Raw genomic sequence first — 22,563 nt, 5'->3', positions numbered from 1 at the left:
TATGTCATCATATTTCAATTCTAATTTATAATAATACATATACATTTATATTTGTGAAAAACTAATGTCGATTAATAAACTTAAACTACTGCAAAAGTTAATAAATTTATAATTTAATCAAAGTACAAATTTTAATATATCAATAATAATAAATAATAGTAGTAAAAATATTATACATATTAATTTAAATAGGTCGGCCAAACAGGCTAAAAGGTTTTTTTAATGGCTTGCAGTCCGACCTATTTAACTAAATAGCTTATAAAAAAGTTTTGGCCTGCTCTATTTAAAGAAATAGGTTGGTCTGGCCTGAGCCTATGTAAGCTAGACCTTAAGTCTTGGTAGGTCGGCTCCCACCTCTACTTCCAAAGAATCCAACAAGTCAACCAAATCACTTGTAAACCTGGTCGAAATTCTTTACGAAAAACATAATATTACAAAATTACAAAAGTGTGATCACCAACAACATTACCAATCACACCTAACCACCTAAGAATTTTATTTCAGAGAGAATGAGAAAAATTGCAACAAAGAACAAATGATCGGAATTAGTCATTCTTCAACTATTAGAGTATATGAACTGTTGGATTAATAGTGTAATCAAAAGTGTAACTGCCTAGATCAAGTTGTGTAACTGCCTAGATTAAGTTGTTAGAAGTTAGTTTTACATTGCTGACTTGGCACTTTGATTAGTTAAGAAGTTATCTTAGGTGGCATTACCAACTGTACAAACTCAGAGCTCTATATATAAGAGTCTCAGATTATTGTAAATACACCTTCTGATAATTTGATAAACAAAGAAGTTCAATAATGATAAGAGTTTAGTTTTCTAACATGGTATCAATGAGCCTCTAGGGTTCAATCTCGTTCGTTCCCTTTCGCTTCCGCAAAATCCATCAAGATTCATCGTCTTCCTCCATGGCAAACGCTCAATCAACCACTGAACCTTCAATTGCTGATTCCACCACCGCCTCAGATCTACCAACCACCGTCAAAGAATCAACCAAATCAGGTTTAACACATGCTCTCACCATTAAATTGGATGAAAAGAACTATCTTCTGTGGAACCAACAGGTTAATGGCGTCATCACCGCGCATAACCTCCACAAGTTCGTCGTCAATCCCGATATTCCGCTACAATTCGCGTCTGTTACCGATCGATTGGACGGAAAATTCTCTGAAGAGTATCAAAAATGGTTGTTCAAAGATCAGCGTCTCTTCACTTGGCTTCTTTCTACCATCTCTGATGCAGTTCTCCCTCGGGTTCTCCACTGCAAGCACTCGCATGAGGTATGGGATAAAATTCATAAGTATTTCAATTCTGTTCTGAAATCACGCACTAGACAATTACGTTCTGAACTGAAAAATACCAAGAAGCTTGCAAGATCTGTAAATGAATATCTGCTTCGCATAAAATCGATAGTTAATTCGCTAATTGTGGTTGGAGATACTGTATCTGAGCAAGAACAAGTGGACGCTATTCTTGAAGGATTACCAGAAGAGTTCAATTCCTTTGTGATGATGGTATACAGCAGGTTTGAATCACCAACTGTGGAAGATGTTGAAGCGTTACTCTTGCTTCAGGAGGTTCAATTCGAGAAATTTCGTCAAGAATTAACCAATCCAAGTGTTTCAGCAAATATAGCGCACAAAGAATCCAAGAATAGCAATTCTAGTGATGATGCTGATGAACAAGAAATAGGCACTGAACACTACAATGTTAATGTATCTCGCGGCAGAGGACGTGGAAAAGGACGCGGCAGAGGACGTGGAAAAGCTCAATTCAAGTCTAATTCAAAGAAAGTTCAATGCCAAATCTGTGCTAAACCTAATCACGATGCTGCAAATTGTTGGCACAGGTATGAACCTCCCAACTCTAGACCTAATGCACGTGGATACAATGCTGGTTTTGCCCCTCGTCCCTCACACTTCAACCCTTATGCCCGTCCCTCTGCAAACTTAGCCATACCACAGTATTATACTCATATTCCTGACATTGACACTGTCTCATCTGCATCATGGTACCCTGACTCGGGTGCCTCACATCACCTCACTTTTAACCCTCAAAATCTTGCTTACCGTATACCATATCAAGGACAAGATCAAGTCACAATGGGAAACGGCCAAGGTGTGTCAATCAAATCTCTAGGCTATGCCAATTTTTATTCTCCATATAATCCTAATGTGCACTTAAAACTTCATGATTTATTGCATGTTCCTAGCATTTCTAAGAATTTGCTATCTGTAAGTAAGTTTGCTCAAGACAATCATGTATTTTTTGAGTTCCACCCTCATTTTTGCTATGTAAAATCTCAGGATTCTAAGCAAATCTTGCTAAAGGGCACTGTTGGACCTGATGGATTATACAAGTTCCAGCCCTTTGAATTCACTCCTACTCTGAGTAACAACTTCAGCCATCAGTCAAGTTCTACTTCATCTCTGCATAAGTCAGATAGTCCTATTTCTAGTCATTTTTCTGCTTTGAATAATACTGTCCATTGTAACAATGCTTTATCCATTATAAATTTAGATAATAGCTTCTATACTTGGCACCTAAGACTAGGCCATGCCCACAATAAAGCTGTTGAAACTGTTTTGAAATGGTGTAATATTCCTTACTCAAATAAAACTGCTATTACTCCTTGTGTTTCATGTTGTGCTGGTAAATCTCATAGACTCCATGCCCCTGTTTCTAGTACTATTTACACTAAACCCTTTGAAGTAATTCATTGTGACTTGTGGGGCCCAGCTCCCTTTGTTTCTTACTATGGCTACAGCTATTATATTACTTTTGTTGACACTTACACCAAATACACTTGGATCTATTTCTTAAATCAAAAGTCAGATGCTTTAAAGGCCTTTACTCAATTCTTAAATTACATTCAAAATCAGTTTCAAGCATCTGTCAAAGCCCTTCAATCTGACTGGGGTGGTGAATTTAGATCCTTCACCACTCTACTTAACTCTTTAGGTATCCAACATAGAATTACCTGTCCTCACACCTCCCACCAAAATGGGACTGTTGAGAGAAAACACAGACAAATAGTAGAAATGGGACTCACTTTATTATCTCAAGCTTCCCTACCTCTGACCTTTTGGGATCATAGCTTTACTCAAGCTGTGTACTTGATTAACAAACTACCCTCCAGTTCTTTGTCTTCTTTCAAATCACCACATCATGCCCTCTTTAATTCTTGTCCTGATTACACTCAAGTCAAAACTTTTGGCTGCTTATGTTTCCCACACCTAAGACCCTACAACAAAAATAAACTACAATATAGGTCCAGTCCTTGCATATATCTAGGTGTATCTCCCCAACACAAAGGTCACAAATGTCTTGATGAACATGGCAAAATTTTTGTTTCCAAAGATGTAATCTTTGATGAGTCTAAATTTCCTTACACAAATTTGTTTCCTACCAACACTGTCAAAAACAATGTATCTGACAGTATATTACATCACAATATCAACTCTCATGATTCACCCTCACTCATGACACAAAATAACCCACCTCTCACTACCACAGAAATTAACAACCAACCCATTCAAACCAGTAAACCATCAACATCCATGATCTCAAATCACAATGACCATCCTATGGTGACCAGAGGCAAAACTGGTAATTTGAAACCCAAAACCTTTGCAGCCAGCATTGAACCAACCACAATTAAAAGTGCATTAGCTGACCCTCAATGGCTCCAAGCTATGCAAAGTGAATACCAAGCCTTAGTTGACAACAACACTTGGACCTTAGTGCCTCTCCCACCCCACAAGAAAGCTATTGGGTGTAAGTGGATATTCAGGGTCAAAGAAAATCCTGATGGATCTATCAACAAGTACAAAGCACGGTTAGTAGCTAAAGGGTTTCTTCAAACTCCTGGGTTTGATTTCACTGAAACCTTCTCACCAGTCATCAAACCTGTTACTGTAAGACTCATTCTCACATTAGCTATCACTTACAAATGGTCTGTCCAACAAATAGACATTAATAATGCTTTCTTAAATGGCCTACTGCAAGAAGAAGTATACATGTCACAGCCTGCTGGATTTGAAAACTCTGACAAAACTTTAGTCTGCAAATTACACAAATCTTTGTATGGCCTAAAGCAGGCCCCACGTGCTTGGTATGAAAGACTCACTCATACACTTCTCCAAATGGGCTTTGTCAAAAGTAGATGTGACCCATCCTTACTAGTACATCACAAACATGGAGCCTGCACCTATGTTCTGGTATATGTAGATGACATTCTCATTACAGGGTCTGATTCTCATCTTGTCAAAGATTTAATTCACAAACTCAATGTCAAATTTGCTCTCAAACAACTAGGAGAAATAGACTACTTTCTGGGTATTGAGGTTCATCACAAGCCTTCAGGAGGTCTCCTACTGCATCAAACCAAATATGTCAAAGATCTTCTCATTAAGACAAACATGGACAATTGTAAACCCATTGGGTCACCAATGGTAAGCAGCTGCAGACTCACTAAATTTGGTACTGATGCAATGACAAATGCTACACTGTATAGATCCACAGTTGGAGCTTTACAATATGCTACCTTAACCAGACCAGACACAGCATATAGTGTAAACAAAGTGTGCCAGTTCATGGCGCATCCTTTGGAATCACATTGGAAAGCAGTGAAACGTATTCTGCGATACTTAAAGGGCACACTTAATCATGGATTGTTACTGCAACCATCTCTCTCCAGCCCTCCCTTTTCATTAAGAGCATATAGTGATGCAGATTGGGCAACTGACCAAGATGACAGAAGGTCAACCTCAGGTTCCTGCATTTATTTTGGATCCAACTTGATTTCATGGGCATCCAAGAAGCAACAGCTAGTGGCCAGATCCAGCACAGAAGCAGAGTACAGGAGTATGGCCAACACTACAGCTGAACTGCTTTGGATTCAATCTATTCTTCAAGAACTACAGGTTTCTTATCACACCCCAACCCTTTTATGTGATAACCTGAGTGCTGTGTCTTTAGCACACAATCCTGTGCTTCACTCAAGAACCAAGCATATTGAATTGGATATACACTTTGTTAGAGAAAGAGTTCTGTCAAAGCAATTGAATGTTCTTCATGTTCCTGCAGCAGATCAGCTAGCAGATCCTCTCACAAAGCCTCTATCCCCATCCAACTACGCTTCCATCAGACACAAACTCAAAGTGTTTCCTTGTGTTGAAACCCCTTGTGTTTGAGGGGGGAGTATTAGAGTATATGAACTGTTGGATTAATAGTGTAATCAAAAGTGTAACTGCCTAGATCAAGTTGTGTAACTGCCTAGATTAAGTTGTTAGAAGTTAGTTTTACATTGCTGACTTGGCACTTTGATTAGTTAAGAAGTTATCTTAGGTGGCATTACCAACTGTACAAACTCAGAGCTCTATATATAAGAGTCTCAGATTATTGTAAATACACCTTCTGATAATTTGATAAACAAAGAAGTTCAATAATGATAAGAGTTTAGTTTTCTAACATCAACGAACCAAATTATTTTTATTGAAAGCCTATTAATTAGGCAAATTTGCATTTTTGGTTCCCTATTTTACATGTTTCACGATTTTGGTCACCCCAATTAAAAATTAAACATTCTTGCCCCCTATTTTTGCAGTTTTGCCCCTGACCCCATTTTGTCAGGAGACAAAAAAATCAAAATAGGTGGCATGCATGTTTGATTTTTAAATAAGGGGACCAAAATCGTGGAACATGTAAAATAAGGAGACCAAAAATTCAATTTAGTACATTATTTAATAAACTTCAAACAAAAAGAGACACTCAAAGGAGCAATTTTGTTGCATATAACATCATTAACATCGGTTCTCTACTAAAAAAAAAAAAATTGACATCAAATACATCATTCCACCACCTTCTCTAACATCGCACACATCCTTCCACGAAATTCTCAATCTCTTCCCAAAATAATAAAAATATAAAGGTCTCTTCACTCTTTGATTGGAAAGAGAATTATTATTGAAATATATAGGTGGATACAATGGAAGTAGAACAAAAAACAAAGGGAATAACTAGAGTTCTATGAACACACACTAGAGCAAAGCTTCTAATACAGAGAGAACTTCTCTCTTAACAAACTCATAACAACTTTCCTCCTCTCACTCACCTCTCTATCTTTTCGTTTATAACCACTTAGAGAATATAACGCGAATATAATTTTTTTATCAAATTGAAAATTTATATTATACTAGCGGGCCAGACACCGCGCCTGCCTGTGTCTAACTTATGTGCCCAAAAAAAAAAGATACGCCTTGTGTTATGGTGAGTTTGTTAATAAAAGATTTTTGTTGCTACTAAAAAAAAGCAAGGGTAATGTTGGTATTATGAAAATTTTACCCCAAAACTCATATATTCTTTTTATATATTATAGTATAGAATAGATATAGATGAAAGAACCATAAAAAAAAAGAGGAAGTTAAGGGCAATTATAAGTTAAGGGCAAAATGGACCAAAAAAAATCCAGCCCAAACTCCCTTATGAGCTTATGCAAACAGCTTATGCAATTTTTATGTATTATTATAAGTTTTTCAAGGTAGCTTATGATAAAATAGCTTATAAAAATACAATTTTGACTAGTATGAACTTATAAAATAGCATAAAATCTAATTTATATTGCATAAGCTGTTTGCATAAGCTCAAAAGAAAAGGAAAAAAAGTTAGGTCAAACGGTACCTTACACTTCTTACATCATAGGATAGGAATGGACAAATTATAAATGTCAGCAAAACAAACAAGTGGCATATTTTTACCTATATAAACCTTCGTAAAAGTTGAGTTACTATTACTGTTAATCTCGAATTATTCCTCTCGATGTTTACTCAAATTAGCTTAAGTCTCATTCCTCTCGATGCTTACTCGCTTACACACTAGCTTATAGCTTTGTCAGAAAATCAGGCAAATGCATATTTGACCTCAATCGAATTCGTTTGAAAGACAAAATTATGCGGTGTTTATGTAGACCATAACATTTATAGCATCTGAAACATGGGCAAACACAAGTCTACAAGTAAATATGCAAGTTCCTTGGACCCTTTACTTCTAATGAACAACGAGAAGCTTCAATAAAATACCCGTTTCTCAGAACTAGAATAACAATAAAATTTGATTATATAATACTTGGGTACACCGGTCCCTTTGATAGACCAAGGCGGACTTCCATTCCATGATGCATGTCCAATGGCCGCACAGTCTCTGATTCACGAGGGTCTGCATACAACATTAACAACATTTAGAAAGGGGCAGAGAGAAGTACCAACAACAACAAAGTGCCATATGCCAATGAACCAAAAGTATTGAGCAACAGATAACATTTCAATCAGTAAAATATTTATCATGGATCCTAAATTCACGACAGAATCCAATAGCTAAAACTCAAAAAATTGTGATTTGGGTGGTCTGTTCATAACTTTTTTGGTGTGTTGAAAATAACATTGCATGCTTAGAATAATAAAACTGGTGGATACAAACTATGCATCTATCTTACAGTGTCATGTTAAAACTATAATGCTCAGAAAAATCGTAATACAGTGCAAAATTTCAATAGCAACGCAAATTCCCAATAAGTTTGAATCAAATCTAAAAATTTCTGTGTATATTAGTACTCTGTTAGACTCTGCAACCATGGTTGGTGTTTTAAAGTGTCATGAATGTCCTTGCAAAATTGATCATCTCAAAAAAAAAAAAAGGAACTTAATTACTTATTACCTAAAAGCACCTTATTTTGATGAATATAAAATATAAACTACATCTAATAAAGTTGAATATTTGTTTTAAGATTTACCACACATGTTATGCATAAAAGACCTAAAGTTACAAATCAAAAAAACAACTCATTAACATAGAAATACAATTAGATCATGCAGGGACCCTAAATATAGAGTTCATGTCAGATGTTAACATTAATCCATACATAGTTCAGCTAAAGGAAAAAGAAAAGTAAAATTGCTAAACAACAAAAAAAGAATGAAAGGAAAGTCGCATCACCATTTAGAAAATCCTCGAAACCAAAGTGATCAAGACTTCCTGTAATAGTCTCCAAACCTAGCATTGAAGAAGGAATTACTCCAGAAGGCCTCTGGAACCTACAAGCAACAATGGTTTTATATCAAATTCAAACAACTCTCTCCCTGTTTGATAAAAATACTTTAACCAAATATTTTCTACAACAGAATAATAACACGAGATCTCTACCAAGATTCAAAATTCTGCACACCCAACCACATGAGGCAGCTAGCCAACACGGCAATCTAAGTTACTCACATTCAGATAGCAATAGTATTTTTTTACCGGTCCGGTAGCCTAGTGGCTAGACTCACACACTATAAGTGTGGAGAAGTGGGGAATCCAGGGTTCGAACCCCAGCCCCTATATCAATGTCCCTTGGTAGTTACCAATAATAGTTGTTTACACCTTTGTATACAAACACACTTTTGTTGACATTCTTATACCGTTGTTTGTCCAATGTCCCCAATATATGAACCATGACTGAAATCCCTACCTTACAAATTTAAACAAGGTTTCATGTCTGCAATTAATAGTTTCGACTTATGAATAATATATGAAGCTAGACTTGAAAATTAGATAATCAAAATTCCATAAACTCATACCTAGAAAGTATTTGCCTGTCAAGTTCCTCTCTGAGTGGAAAAGCAGATCCATACAAATTCACTTTGCATTGCCTCTTCATAGCTTCTTCCATCCCCCTTACCTAAAACAAACACACAAAACACTTCAAAAACCAAACTTGCAATAACAGAAACAAAATCCCCTATTCAATTAAATAGAACTTATTTTTAGGTTTTCTTCAATAATTTTTTTTTTCCAAAACCCTAATTAAAAAGGGGGGAATTACTAACAGCAAAAAATTACATAAATCTATTGAAAAAACACTGATTAGATCGGATAAATATTAACAGAGAATGATTAAAACATGAAATTGAAAAGGAAAGAGAGAGAGAGAGAGAGAGAGAGAGAGAGAGAGAGATTGTTACAGATTGAAGAGACGATTCGAGAGGGTGAGCACCAACGATGTCGCTTTTGACTCCGGGGAGTCCGAAGCGAAGTGAATCGGTTTGGACACCGCCGATTTGGTGAGCAATGGTCTTAGATGCTTCCTCCATAACTATCTCTCTGTGATTCGATATTCGCTTCTTTTTCAGTATCAAAAGTTTAACAATACATTACAGGAGGAACAAGCTAGCCTTTATATATACTGTATTTTCTTAAATAAAAGAGATTTCTTTGTTATCAAGTTAGTATTAATATTTAGTAAAAAAAAAAAAAAAAAGTTAGTATTTTTTTTTTGAGAACAAGTTAGTATTAATATTAATTAATTAATCAATTTTTTTTCACGGTAAATAGTAAATACAGTTATGCTAATAATATTTTGGCAAAAATATGGAGATTTCTTAGTTTTTTATTTATTTTCAATATATTGATTTTGTTTATTTAAAAAAAAAATGATTTTGTTAAAACAAAATATTTTGTTCAATCTCCTTATTTTTACTCGCTAACGAAATTGATCTCTCTATTTTCGTTCATTCACGAAATTGGTTCTTCATCAAATTTTTATACTAAGAAAATTGTAATTTAATATATTTTAAACTGTATAATACCTATGTGTAAGCACCGGTCGTGGCGTTTCCTCAAAAAAAAAAAATTATTGTAGGATGAATATTGTATAGCGTTAAATTAGTTCTTTTATAAAATTACTCGTCATTGCAAGATTGTTGTCTCAACACCTACACCGACGAATCTTTATGAGCAAAACTCCTATTGTTTCTTTCCTTCCAAATAGAGGTGGAATAGGTTAGGCCGAGTTAGGCTTTGCCAAGCCTGAGTCTAACATGTCAAAAATTTTAAGCCCTGAGCCTGGCCTTTTGAAAGCCTAGTGTGACATTTAGCCTGTTTAAAAGCCTATTTCACGTGAACATATTTAAATAAATAATTATATTTATTTTTAAGTATACTTATGAAGTAATAAATCAATGTTCTTTTGATATTTAACATGATATGTTAGAGACTTTGACTATATATGTCATCATATTTCAATTCTAATTTATAATAATACATATACATTTATATTTGTGAAAAACTAATGTCGATTAATAAACTTAAACTACTGCAAAAGTTAATAAATTTATAATTTAATCAAAGTACAAATTTTAATATATCAATAATAATAAATAATAGTAGTAAAAATATTATACATATTAATTTAAATAGGTCGGCCAAACAGGCTAAAAGGTTTTTTTAATGGCTTGCAGTCCGACCTATTTAACTAAATAGCTTATAAAAAAGTTTTGGCCTGCTCTATTTAAAGAAATAGGTTGGTCTGGCCTGAGCCTATGTAAGCTAGACCTTAAGTCTTGGTAGGTCGGCTCCCACCTCTACTTCCAAAGAATCCAACAAGTCAACCAAATCACTTGTAAACCTGGTCGAAATTCTTTACGAAAAACATAATATTACAAAATTACAAAAGTGTGATCACCAACAACATTACCAATCACACCTAACCACCTAAGAATTTTATTTCAGAGAGAATGAGAAAAATTGCAACAAAGAACAAATGATCGGAATTAGTCATTCTTCAACTATTAGAGTATATGAACTGTTGGATTAATAGTGTAATCAAAAGTGTAACTGCCTAGATCAAGTTGTGTAACTGCCTAGATTAAGTTGTTAGAAGTTAGTTTTACATTGCTGACTTGGCACTTTGATTAGTTAAGAAGTTATCTTAGGTGGCATTACCAACTGTACAAACTCAGAGCTCTATATATAAGAGTCTCAGATTATTGTAAATACACCTTCTGATAATTTGATAAACAAAGAAGTTCAATAATGATAAGAGTTTAGTTTTCTAACATGGTATCAATGAGCCTCTAGGGTTCAATCTCGTTCGTTCCCTTTCGCTTCCGCAAAATCCATCAAGATTCATCGTCTTCCTCCATGGCAAACGCTCAATCAACCACTGAACCTTCAATTGCTGATTCCACCACCGCCTCAGATCTACCAACCACCGTCAAAGAATCAACCAAATCAGGTTTAACACATGCTCTCACCATTAAATTGGATGAAAAGAACTATCTTCTGTGGAACCAACAGGTTAATGGCGTCATCACCGCGCATAACCTCCACAAGTTCGTCGTCAATCCCGATATTCCGCTACAATTCGCGTCTGTTACCGATCGATTGGACGGAAAATTCTCTGAAGAGTATCAAAAATGGTTGTTCAAAGATCAGCGTCTCTTCACTTGGCTTCTTTCTACCATCTCTGATGCAGTTCTCCCTCGGGTTCTCCACTGCAAGCACTCGCATGAGGTATGGGATAAAATTCATAAGTATTTCAATTCTGTTCTGAAATCACGCACTAGACAATTACGTTCTGAACTGAAAAATACCAAGAAGCTTGCAAGATCTGTAAATGAATATCTGCTTCGCATAAAATCGATAGTTAATTCGCTAATTGTGGTTGGAGATACTGTATCTGAGCAAGAACAAGTGGACGCTATTCTTGAAGGATTACCAGAAGAGTTCAATTCCTTTGTGATGATGGTATACAGCAGGTTTGAATCACCAACTGTGGAAGATGTTGAAGCGTTACTCTTGCTTCAGGAGGTTCAATTCGAGAAATTTCGTCAAGAATTAACCAATCCAAGTGTTTCAGCAAATATAGCGCACAAAGAATCCAAGAATAGCAATTCTAGTGATGATGCTGATGAACAAGAAATAGGCACTGAACACTACAATGTTAATGTATCTCGCGGCAGAGGACGTGGAAAAGGACGCGGCAGAGGACGTGGAAAAGCTCAATTCAAGTCTAATTCAAAGAAAGTTCAATGCCAAATCTGTGCTAAACCTAATCACGATGCTGCAAATTGTTGGCACAGGTATGAACCTCCCAACTCTAGACCTAATGCACGTGGATACAATGCTGGTTTTGCCCCTCGTCCCTCACACTTCAACCCTTATGCCCGTCCCTCTGCAAACTTAGCCATACCACAGTATTATACTCATATTCCTGACATTGACACTGTCTCATCTGCATCATGGTACCCTGACTCGGGTGCCTCACATCACCTCACTTTTAACCCTCAAAATCTTGCTTACCGTATACCATATCAAGGACAAGATCAAGTCACAATGGGAAACGGCCAAGGTGTGTCAATCAAATCTCTAGGCTATGCCAATTTTTATTCTCCATATAATCCTAATGTGCACTTAAAACTTCATGATTTATTGCATGTTCCTAGCATTTCTAAGAATTTGCTATCTGTAAGTAAGTTTGCTCAAGACAATCATGTATTTTTTGAGTTCCACCCTCATTTTTGCTATGTAAAATCTCAGGATTCTAAGCAAATCTTGCTAAAGGGCACTGTTGGACCTGATGGATTATACAAGTTCCAGCCCTTTGAATTCACTCCTACTCTGAGTAACAACTTCAGCCATCAGTCAAGTTCTACTTCATCTCTGCATAAGTCAGATAGTCCTATTTCTAGTCATTTTTCTGCTTTGAATAATACTGTCCATTGTAACAATGCTTTATCCATTATAAATTTAGATAATAGCTTCTATACTTGGCACCTAAGACTAGGCCATGCCCACAATAAAGCTGTTGAAACTGTTTTGAAATGGTGTAATATTCCTTACTCAAATAAAACTGCTATTACTCCTTGTGTTTCATGTTGTGCTGGTAAATCTCATAGACTCCATGCCCCTGTTTCTAGTACTATTTACACTAAACCCTTTGAAGTAATTCATTGTGACTTGTGGGGCCCAGCTCCCTTTGTTTCTTACTATGGCTACAGCTATTATATTACTTTTGTTGACACTTACACCAAATACACTTGGATCTATTTCTTAAATCAAAAGTCAGATGCTTTAAAGGCCTTTACTCAATTCTTAAATTACATTCAAAATCAGTTTCAAGCATCTGTCAAAGCCCTTCAATCTGACTGGGGTGGTGAATTTAGATCCTTCACCACTCTACTTAACTCTTTAGGTATCCAACATAGAATTACCTGTCCTCACACCTCCCACCAAAATGGGACTGTTGAGAGAAAACACAGACAAATAGTAGAAATGGGACTCACTTTATTATCTCAAGCTTCCCTACCTCTGACCTTTTGGGATCATAGCTTTACTCAAGCTGTGTACTTGATTAACAAACTACCCTCCAGTTCTTTGTCTTCTTTCAAATCACCACATCATGCCCTCTTTAATTCTTGTCCTGATTACACTCAAGTCAAAACTTTTGGCTGCTTATGTTTCCCACACCTAAGACCCTACAACAAAAATAAACTACAATATAGGTCCAGTCCTTGCATATATCTAGGTGTATCTCCCCAACACAAAGGTCACAAATGTCTTGATGAACATGGCAAAATTTTTGTTTCCAAAGATGTAATCTTTGATGAGTCTAAATTTCCTTACACAAATTTGTTTCCTACCAACACTGTCAAAAACAATGTATCTGACAGTATATTACATCACAATATCAACTCTCATGATTCACCCTCACTCATGACACAAAATAACCCACCTCTCACTACCACAGAAATTAACAACCAACCCATTCAAACCAGTAAACCATCAACATCCATGATCTCAAATCACAATGACCATCCTATGGTGACCAGAGGCAAAACTGGTAATTTGAAACCCAAAACCTTTGCAGCCAGCATTGAACCAACCACAATTAAAAGTGCATTAGCTGACCCTCAATGGCTCCAAGCTATGCAAAGTGAATACCAAGCCTTAGTTGACAACAACACTTGGACCTTAGTGCCTCTCCCACCCCACAAGAAAGCTATTGGGTGTAAGTGGATATTCAGGGTCAAAGAAAATCCTGATGGATCTATCAACAAGTACAAAGCACGGTTAGTAGCTAAAGGGTTTCTTCAAACTCCTGGGTTTGATTTCACTGAAACCTTCTCACCAGTCATCAAACCTGTTACTGTAAGACTCATTCTCACATTAGCTATCACTTACAAATGGTCTGTCCAACAAATAGACATTAATAATGCTTTCTTAAATGGCCTACTGCAAGAAGAAGTATACATGTCACAGCCTGCTGGATTTGAAAACTCTGACAAAACTTTAGTCTGCAAATTACACAAATCTTTGTATGGCCTAAAGCAGGCCCCACGTGCTTGGTATGAAAGACTCACTCATACACTTCTCCAAATGGGCTTTGTCAAAAGTAGATGTGACCCATCCTTACTAGTACATCACAAACATGGAGCCTGCACCTATGTTCTGGTATATGTAGATGACATTCTCATTACAGGGTCTGATTCTCATCTTGTCAAAGATTTAATTCACAAACTCAATGTCAAATTTGCTCTCAAACAACTAGGAGAAATAGACTACTTTCTGGGTATTGAGGTTCATCACAAGCCTTCAGGAGGTCTCCTACTGCATCAAACCAAATATGTCAAAGATCTTCTCATTAAGACAAACATGGACAATTGTAAACCCATTGGGTCACCAATGGTAAGCAGCTGCAGACTCACTAAATTTGGTACTGATGCAATGACAAATGCTACACTGTATAGATCCACAGTTGGAGCTTTACAATATGCTACCTTAACCAGACCAGACACAGCATATAGTGTAAACAAAGTGTGCCAGTTCATGGCGCATCCTTTGGAATCACATTGGAAAGCAGTGAAACGTATTCTGCGATACTTAAAGGGCACACTTAATCATGGATTGTTACTGCAACCATCTCTCTCCAGCCCTCCCTTTTCATTAAGAGCATATAGTGATGCAGATTGGGCAACTGACCAAGATGACAGAAGGTCAACCTCAGGTTCCTGCATTTATTTTGGATCCAACTTGATTTCATGGGCATCCAAGAAGCAACAGCTAGTGGCCAGATCCAGCACAGAAGCAGAGTACAGGAGTATGGCCAACACTACAGCTGAACTGCTTTGGATTCAATCTATTCTTCAAGAACTACAGGTTTCTTATCACACCCCAACCCTTTTATGTGATAACCTGAGTGCTGTGTCTTTAGCACACAATCCTGTGCTTCACTCAAGAACCAAGCATATTGAATTGGATATACACTTTGTTAGAGAAAGAGTTCTGTCAAAGCAATTGAATGTTCTTCATGTTCCTGCAGCAGATCAGCTAGCAGATCCTCTCACAAAGCCTCTATCCCCATCCAACTACGCTTCCATCAGACACAAACTCAAAGTGTTTCCTTGTGTTGAAACCCCTTGTGTTTGAGGGGGGAGTATTAGAGTATATGAACTGTTGGATTAATAGTGTAATCAAAAGTGTAACTGCCTAGATCAAGTTGTGTAACTGCCTAGATTAAGTTGTTAGAAGTTAGTTTTACATTGCTGACTTGGCACTTTGATTAGTTAAGAAGTTATCTTAGGTGGCATTACCAACTGTACAAACTCAGAGCTCTATATATAAGAGTCTCAGATTATTGTAAATACACCTTCTGATAATTTGATAAACAAAGAAGTTCAATAATGATAAGAGTTTAGTTTTCTAACATCAACGAACCAAATTATTTTTATTGAAAGCCTATTAATTAGGCAAATTTGCATTTTTGGTTCCCTATTTTACATGTTTCACGATTTTGGTCACCCCAATTAAAAATTAAACATTCTTGCCCCCTATTTTTGCAGTTTTGCCCCTGACCCCATTTTGTCAGGAGACAAAAAAATCAAAATAGGTGGCATGCATGTTTGATTTTTAAATAAGGGGACCAAAATCGTGGAACATGTAAAATAAGGAGACCAAAAATTCAATTTAGTACATTATTTAATAAACTTCAAACAAAAAGAGACACTCAAAGGAGCAATTTTGTTGCATATAACATCATTAACATCGGTTCTCTACTAAAAAAAAAAAAATTGACATCAAATACATCATTCCACCACCTTCTCTAACATCGCACACATCCTTCCACGAAATTCTCAATCTCTTCCCAAAATAATAAAAATATAAAGGTCTCTTCACTCTTTGATTGGAAAGAGAATTATTATTGAAATATATAGGTGGATACAATGGAAGTAGAACAAAAAACAAAGGGAATAACTAGAGTTCTATGAACACACACTAGAGCAAAGCTTCTAATACAGAGAGAACTTCTCTCTTAACAAACTCATAACAACTTTCCTCCTCTCACTCACCTCTCTATCTTTTCGTTTATAACCACTTAGAGAATATAACGCGAATATAATTTTTTTATCAAATTGAAAATTTATATTATACTAGCGGGCCAGACACCGCGCCTGCCTGTGTCTAACTTATGTGCCCAAAAAAAAAAGATACGCCTTGTGTTATGGTGAGTTTGTTAATAAAAGATTTTTGTTGCTACTAAAAAAAAGCAAGGGTAATGTTGGTATTATGAAAATTTTACCCCAAAACTCATATATTCTTTTTATATATTATAGTATAGAATAGATATAGATGAAAGAACCATAAAAAAAAAGAGGAAGTTAAGGGCAATTATAAGTTAAGGGCAAAATGGACCAAAAAAAATCCAGCCCAAACTCCCTTATCCCCTTTATATATTGTTATAGATAAATTATCGATGTAAAAATTTTACACAACAATTTTGGATTGAAATATTTATATACAAGAGTTTTTAGAAACATTCCTACACAAATTGAAAATATTGAATACATTCCATATTGAATAATGAGAACAATTTTCAATTGTTCTCATTCTACACAAATTGAAAATATTGAATACATTCCATATTTTAAAATATACTTGCTCATAACAATATGATAAGATATATAAAATATTTAAATGACAAAATTATCATATTTAAATATTTTATATATCTTATCATATTGTTATGAGCAAATATATTTTAAAAACATGATATAATAGTTATCATGTTTGTTATCCTGTGTGCACCAAACATAAAATAGGATAACTGAGGATAACTGTTATCCTGCTGATATCCTATCCTTATCATGTTTTATATCTTATCCTATCACTATCCTATCCTGCGCACCAAACGGGCCCTTAATATCATATGTAAAGTGGTGAATGTACTATTAACTTTAACTGCGGTTAAAAAAAAAAACTACTACCTTTAAGACTTAACTATACACTTGGTCCCTTACGTTTATTTTAGGTTTCAATTTTGTCTCTTACGTTTAAAAAGTATCAATTTGGTCCCTTACGTTTATTTTAGATTTCAAGTTAGTCCTTTCCGTCAATTTTGTCACATGTGGCAGCCAATTTGCATATGTGGACTGACACGTGGCACTTGGACACACTGACATGTGTACTGTTCAAACGGTGTTAGTGACAAAACTAACAGAAATGACTAACTTGAAACATAAAATAAACGTAAGGGACCAAATTGATATTTTTTAAACGTAAGAGACCAAATTAAAACCTAAAATAAACGTAGGGGACCAAATGTGTAGTTAAGCATAACTTTAATTTCAAACACACATTCACAAATCACACCATAATCGGTGTCTTGAATTTTTTTTCTACCCCTACATTTATTTCTTTACCCCAACATATTTTAAAATATTCTCATTCTACCCTTATATTAAAGTGTGTTGGTATGTTAATTAAAGTGTGTTGATATGTTAAAAGTGTGCTGGTATGTTAAAACTACATCAAAAGTGTGCTGGTATGTTAAAACTGCATCAAAAGTATGCTGGTATGTTAAAAGTGTGTTAGTATATTAAAACTGCATCAAAAGTGTGCTGGTATATTAAAACTGCATCATATTTCTATCGTTTTTCCTGGAAGATGATGCTGAACTTGAATACATAAAGAAGGTCATATTTCTATCTTTTTTCCTAAATCATTTTACATGTAGCTAAATAAATAAGTCTTGTTTAATTTATTCTCCGACAATTTCATCATTCTCCCATAGAAGTATGGAGCAGGAGTATGAAGCAGCGCCTGGTTCAAGTTTTGACTGTTACACAATTACATGCACCAAACTTGTTAAGAGTATACTACCATGTCCATCATGCAACTCTGAGTTGCTTACATATAATGTCCATTTGTCAAAATCTGTTGGAACTAATAACTGACTGGATCTGCTGAGTAAAAGCACCTCTATATAGACAGACAGTGTTTTATTGTGTATAATTCTTGTTTATTTGCAATCTAGTCCGATGGAATGACATTAACCAGTAAAGATTCATGCTATGTATTTTGAATCTTAAGTCCCTATGGATTAAACAAATTTCAGCCTCTATGAAATAATTATCAAAACTGATTGTATTGTCGGCTTGTCACTTTTAACATACCAGCACACTTTTGATGCAGTTTTAACATACCAACACATTGTTTATGCAGTTTTAACCTACCAACACACTTTTAACATAACAGCGCATTTTAATTAACATACCAACACACTTTTAACATATCGGCACACTTTAATTAACATACCAGCATACTTTAATATAAGAGTAGAATGAAATATTTTAAAATATGTTGGGGTAAAGAGATAAATGTAGGGGTAGAAAAAAAATTCGAGTGTCTTTATGTCAACATTTCCATCCTGAGGTTGACATTATGTAGAAATTTAACGCCATTTTTCTATGTCCACTTTTATTTATTTATGGTGAGGATTATTTTACCCCTTTATAATTTGAGAGTATCTACTCATCAACCAATGAGAATAAACCAGGTAAGAAGCTTTGCATGTCCGCACCATAAATTGTAGGAAGCTACATTACATATTGGACAAAGCCTTGATCATAATTTGGCGTGGCTTGCATAATGCAACCAAAGGTTCAACTTTAGGCATTGTAAGCCCTATTCCATCACTCATCAATTTTTTCATCACTTATTCTCTCCCACTCAAAAGCTTGAATCAAAGATCCTATTGCATGTCCCATAAAACGTTTTGCTAAAACAGAACCAGGACAAGATCTTCTTCCAATACCAAATGGAAGCATATTGTAAATTTCATCATTACCTAATTCACCTTCTTCAAATCTCTCTGGCACAAACCATGTTGGATTTACCCATAAGTTAGGGTCTCTATGTAGTGTCCATAGATTCACAAGAAGCATTGTCCCTTTTGGTATATTAAATCCACAAACAATACAATCATTGGAAGACTCGTGTGGTATTAATAATGGAACCACAGGGTATAAACGAAGTGTCTCCATAATTACCTTTTGCAAGTAGTTTAGTTTCATAGCATCTGATTCATTCATAAGTTGATCTTGTTTCAGATAAGCGTCTATCTCAACCTTTACTTTCTTCATTTTTTCTGGATGGTTTAGGAGAAGTGAGAGTGCCCATTCCATGGTTGTAGCTGCAGTCTCAGTGCCAGCTACAAGCATTACCTGCACATAGTGTGAAATTTTAATTTATAAATATACCCTTTTTTGACCAATTTACGGAGCTCCGACGTTGACTGTGATGGTCCGGCATCGACTTTTTTGAAAATACAGTTTTTCTGTTTTTATTATTAAATCATTTAAAAATTCAATTTTTTTTTCGAATTTTAATATATTATATTTGAATCAAATTAGAAACACAAGAGAAATTTGTACAAAAAAAAAAAAACACAAGAGAATTGTCAATTCTCTCTAATTAGGTGTCATTTTAAAATTCCTCATTTTTGGAAGGAACAAATCATTTTCAAAATTCTTAGAATTTCACAAATCCTTTAAATTATTACTCAAATAATGAATTTTAACAAATCATTTTAATTACCTCAAAACATTACTTTGCCTCGTTAAAATCCCTCATTCAAACACATTATTAGATTTAGATAGATTTTTTTAGGGGTGTACATGGGTTGGGCAAATCCGGTCGATCCGGTCAAACCCACCCAATCCAACCCAAAAAAGTGGGTTGGGTTGGGCAAGTGGGTGGATATGGATTTCAAAAATGAAAAACCCATTAAAAAAATCGGGTTTTGGTTAAAACCGGACCCAACCCAAAAAACCCACTAACCCACTGGTGCTATGTTTTTTGAATTTTTTTTATGAAAATACTAAAGATTTTTTCATTTGATTATTAAATATTTTTATATTGAAAATGAGTTATACTATTTTTTACGAAAATAAAAAAGATTGAATAATTTTTATGAACAAATATGATAATTCATCGCATTATTTTTTTAAAATTTTAAAAAATTGAATAATTTCCATAAACAAATATAGTGATTCAGGGTTTAGTCATTTGATATTAAAAAAAGCAAAAAAATCATTTGGATAACACGCTATCCAACCCGTAAATTAGTAGATTTACACAAAAAAAGGGTGATTATTTTTTATAGTGAAAAAAAGTTACCCTATTTTTCAAGAAAATACATTGATTGAGTTATTTTTTATGAAAAAATATGATGATTCAACATTTAGATATTTAATATAAAAAAATAGAAAATAATAATTGGGTAACCCACAACCCAACCCAATCCAACCCGGAAATTAGTGGATTTACCCAACCCGACCCAATGTTATAACGGGTGGTTATTTTACTAAACCCAACCCGGAGTACCATATGTGGTTTGGGTTTTGGTTTTGGCCAAACCCAATCCATTCCGGCCCACGTACACCCCTAGATTTTTTTGTGTGTGTGTATTTGACTCTTTTCCTTTTATAGGGGATTTAGTACCATTTTTTTTTATAATAACGAGGGCCTAAGCCCAAAAGAAAAAAAATACACATAAATTAATCTAGGGGTAGTGATCCCCATACTATCTCATGAAATAATATCACTAAGAAAAGACGGGCAAGCTATGAAGGTCCTTGTCTCATAATCAAGCAAGCATCCCAAGTTAGTCATCGCATCCGCACACTTATTTGCTTCAGACACCTCTACTTCCTATTCTAAATTTAGAAGCCTTTGAATTTGCTTCACCAATGTACCTCCCATTGAGCTACTGGTGCAACCAGAAGTAATTACTTGCACTACTGATTTTGAATCAATACTTAGCTCCACTTTATGAAAGCCTAATCTCCTAGCATATTTGAGCCCTTCAAGAACCCCCCATAATTCTGCCACAAAAACCTCCTCTACTAGGCACCGGAAAAACTTGCATCCAAAACTCCTTAGCTAAAGGACAGTCCCTTAAGACATACAATGTTGTTTCTTCTATGTCTCGACAATACGTACACATTGCACTACTTAAACCCATCACACTCTTGAGAGAATTTGTGAGCAGCTTATTATGTCCCTTAAGACTTTTTTTTTTTATTTTTATATTGGAATTTAGTACCACTTGTACTGCCTACTTCATCCACATTTAAGCACAATTTTTTTTAAATGACATTTATGACGAGGAAGTATACTAATACAAGAAGAAAAAAGTTCTTCAAAAAATACAAGGAAGAAAAAAATCAAGACGAATGATAATAAGAATAATTTGGATTTAGTGATTTTGAAATTTTGATTATTGCTAAATAAAATTTGTTGACAACAAAAATGGTGAGACTTAACTTAGTTGAAAATTTGAAAGTATTTACTCAATATTCAATGCGAACAACTCATATGCATGTGAAGAAAAAGTTGGTTAAAATTGTCTCTGTGAACTTAACTCAGTTGATAGTATATATATACAGGTGTCGAAGTTTGAACTCTAGACACCCCACTTATTTACCCAGAGGGTGAAATTTCTAGATATTATGCTACCACATGCATATTTACTTATGTAACTTGTTCTTATTGATTATTGAAAAAATACCTTCAAATCTTCGAGGGAAAGAGTAGAGAAAACAAAAAAAAAAAATTTGCTAAGAAATTGAACGGTAGATAAGGATTCTCACCAAAATAACTCCTTTCACTATTTCATGTGTATAGAATTCTGGCTCCTTTTGTTGCAAGTCCAACATAACATCAATCAACGTCATATTTCTTTGATCATTGCTCCAATTTATTCGTTTCTCATCAAGTAGCTTTTGAAGGAAGCAATCCATTTTTTTCATCAAATTCACCATCTTCTTTTTCTTCCCTTGAAAATCAATCCATTTTAGTATAGGAAAAAAATCATTCAAATTCCCATTTCCAAGAAGCTCTACATATTCATTCATTAAAATTTGAAACTCCTTTCCTTCTAACGCAACCGCGTCCTCACCATAGTATCGTTTCCCCGATATCACTCTCAACATGATGTTGAAAGAAAGTTCTAATGTTTTTGTTTTGAGATCAACCTTTGACATTAATTGTCCTTTGCACCCTTCGAATATTTGCTTAACTAACAATTTCACTTCTTCCTCTCGAACATTGGTTAACATGGCAAGACGATTGGTAGAAAAAAGCTCTGTTGTTGTTAAACGCCGTAGTTTGTAACGACCCATTTTTCGTATTTATATTTCTTAAATGTTATTTGATTTATTAATTGGCTTTTAATTATTTTTAGTGATCGACGAATAATTAGTAAGCGCGAAACTTTAGTTTTGGGCCAAGATTGGGGCGTGGAAAGGCAATGGGCCTAAGCCAATTGGGCTTGGTTCATGACTTTAGGAAGTAGTATAAGTAACCAAGTCAAACCCATGAATAGTATCACAACTTATTTTCTTTGAGTTAGAAGAGTTAGTAAGCAAGAGCAAAGCAAAAACCCTAGGAAGAGGGAGAGA

General features: G+C 35.0%; 1 protein-coding gene and 1 pseudogene across 1 annotated transcript; both read right to left on the bottom strand.

Annotated features, from left to right (window-relative positions):
* Window positions 1-6,906: 6,906 nt before the first annotated feature.
* Window positions 6,907-9,211, bottom strand: LOC123918810 (cyclin-B1-2-like). The gene is made up of 4 exons (XM_045970961.1): window positions 9,007-9,211; window positions 8,623-8,723; window positions 8,000-8,097; window positions 6,907-7,222 (listed from the first exon to the last, which is right to left on the bottom strand). Exons 1-4 carry the CDS (start codon window positions 9,133-9,135, stop codon window positions 7,122-7,124), a joined length of 429 nt encoding a protein of 142 aa, XP_045826917.1. The 5' UTR covers window positions 9,136-9,211; the 3' UTR covers window positions 6,907-7,121.
* A 9,297-nt stretch (window positions 9,212-18,508) lies between these two features.
* Window positions 18,509-22,284, bottom strand: LOC123914864 (annotated as a pseudogene).
* Window positions 22,285-22,563: the final 279 nt, after the last annotated feature.

The sequence above is a fragment of the Trifolium pratense genome, linkage group LG3, assembly GCF_020283565.1.
Source record: "Trifolium pratense cultivar HEN17-A07 linkage group LG3, ARS_RC_1.1, whole genome shotgun sequence".
NCBI classification, from domain to species: domain Eukaryota; kingdom Viridiplantae; phylum Streptophyta; class Magnoliopsida; order Fabales; family Fabaceae; genus Trifolium; species Trifolium pratense.
The sequence above is the reverse complement of the archived record's forward strand: the minus strand, read 5'-3'. Positions and strand labels throughout refer to the sequence as shown.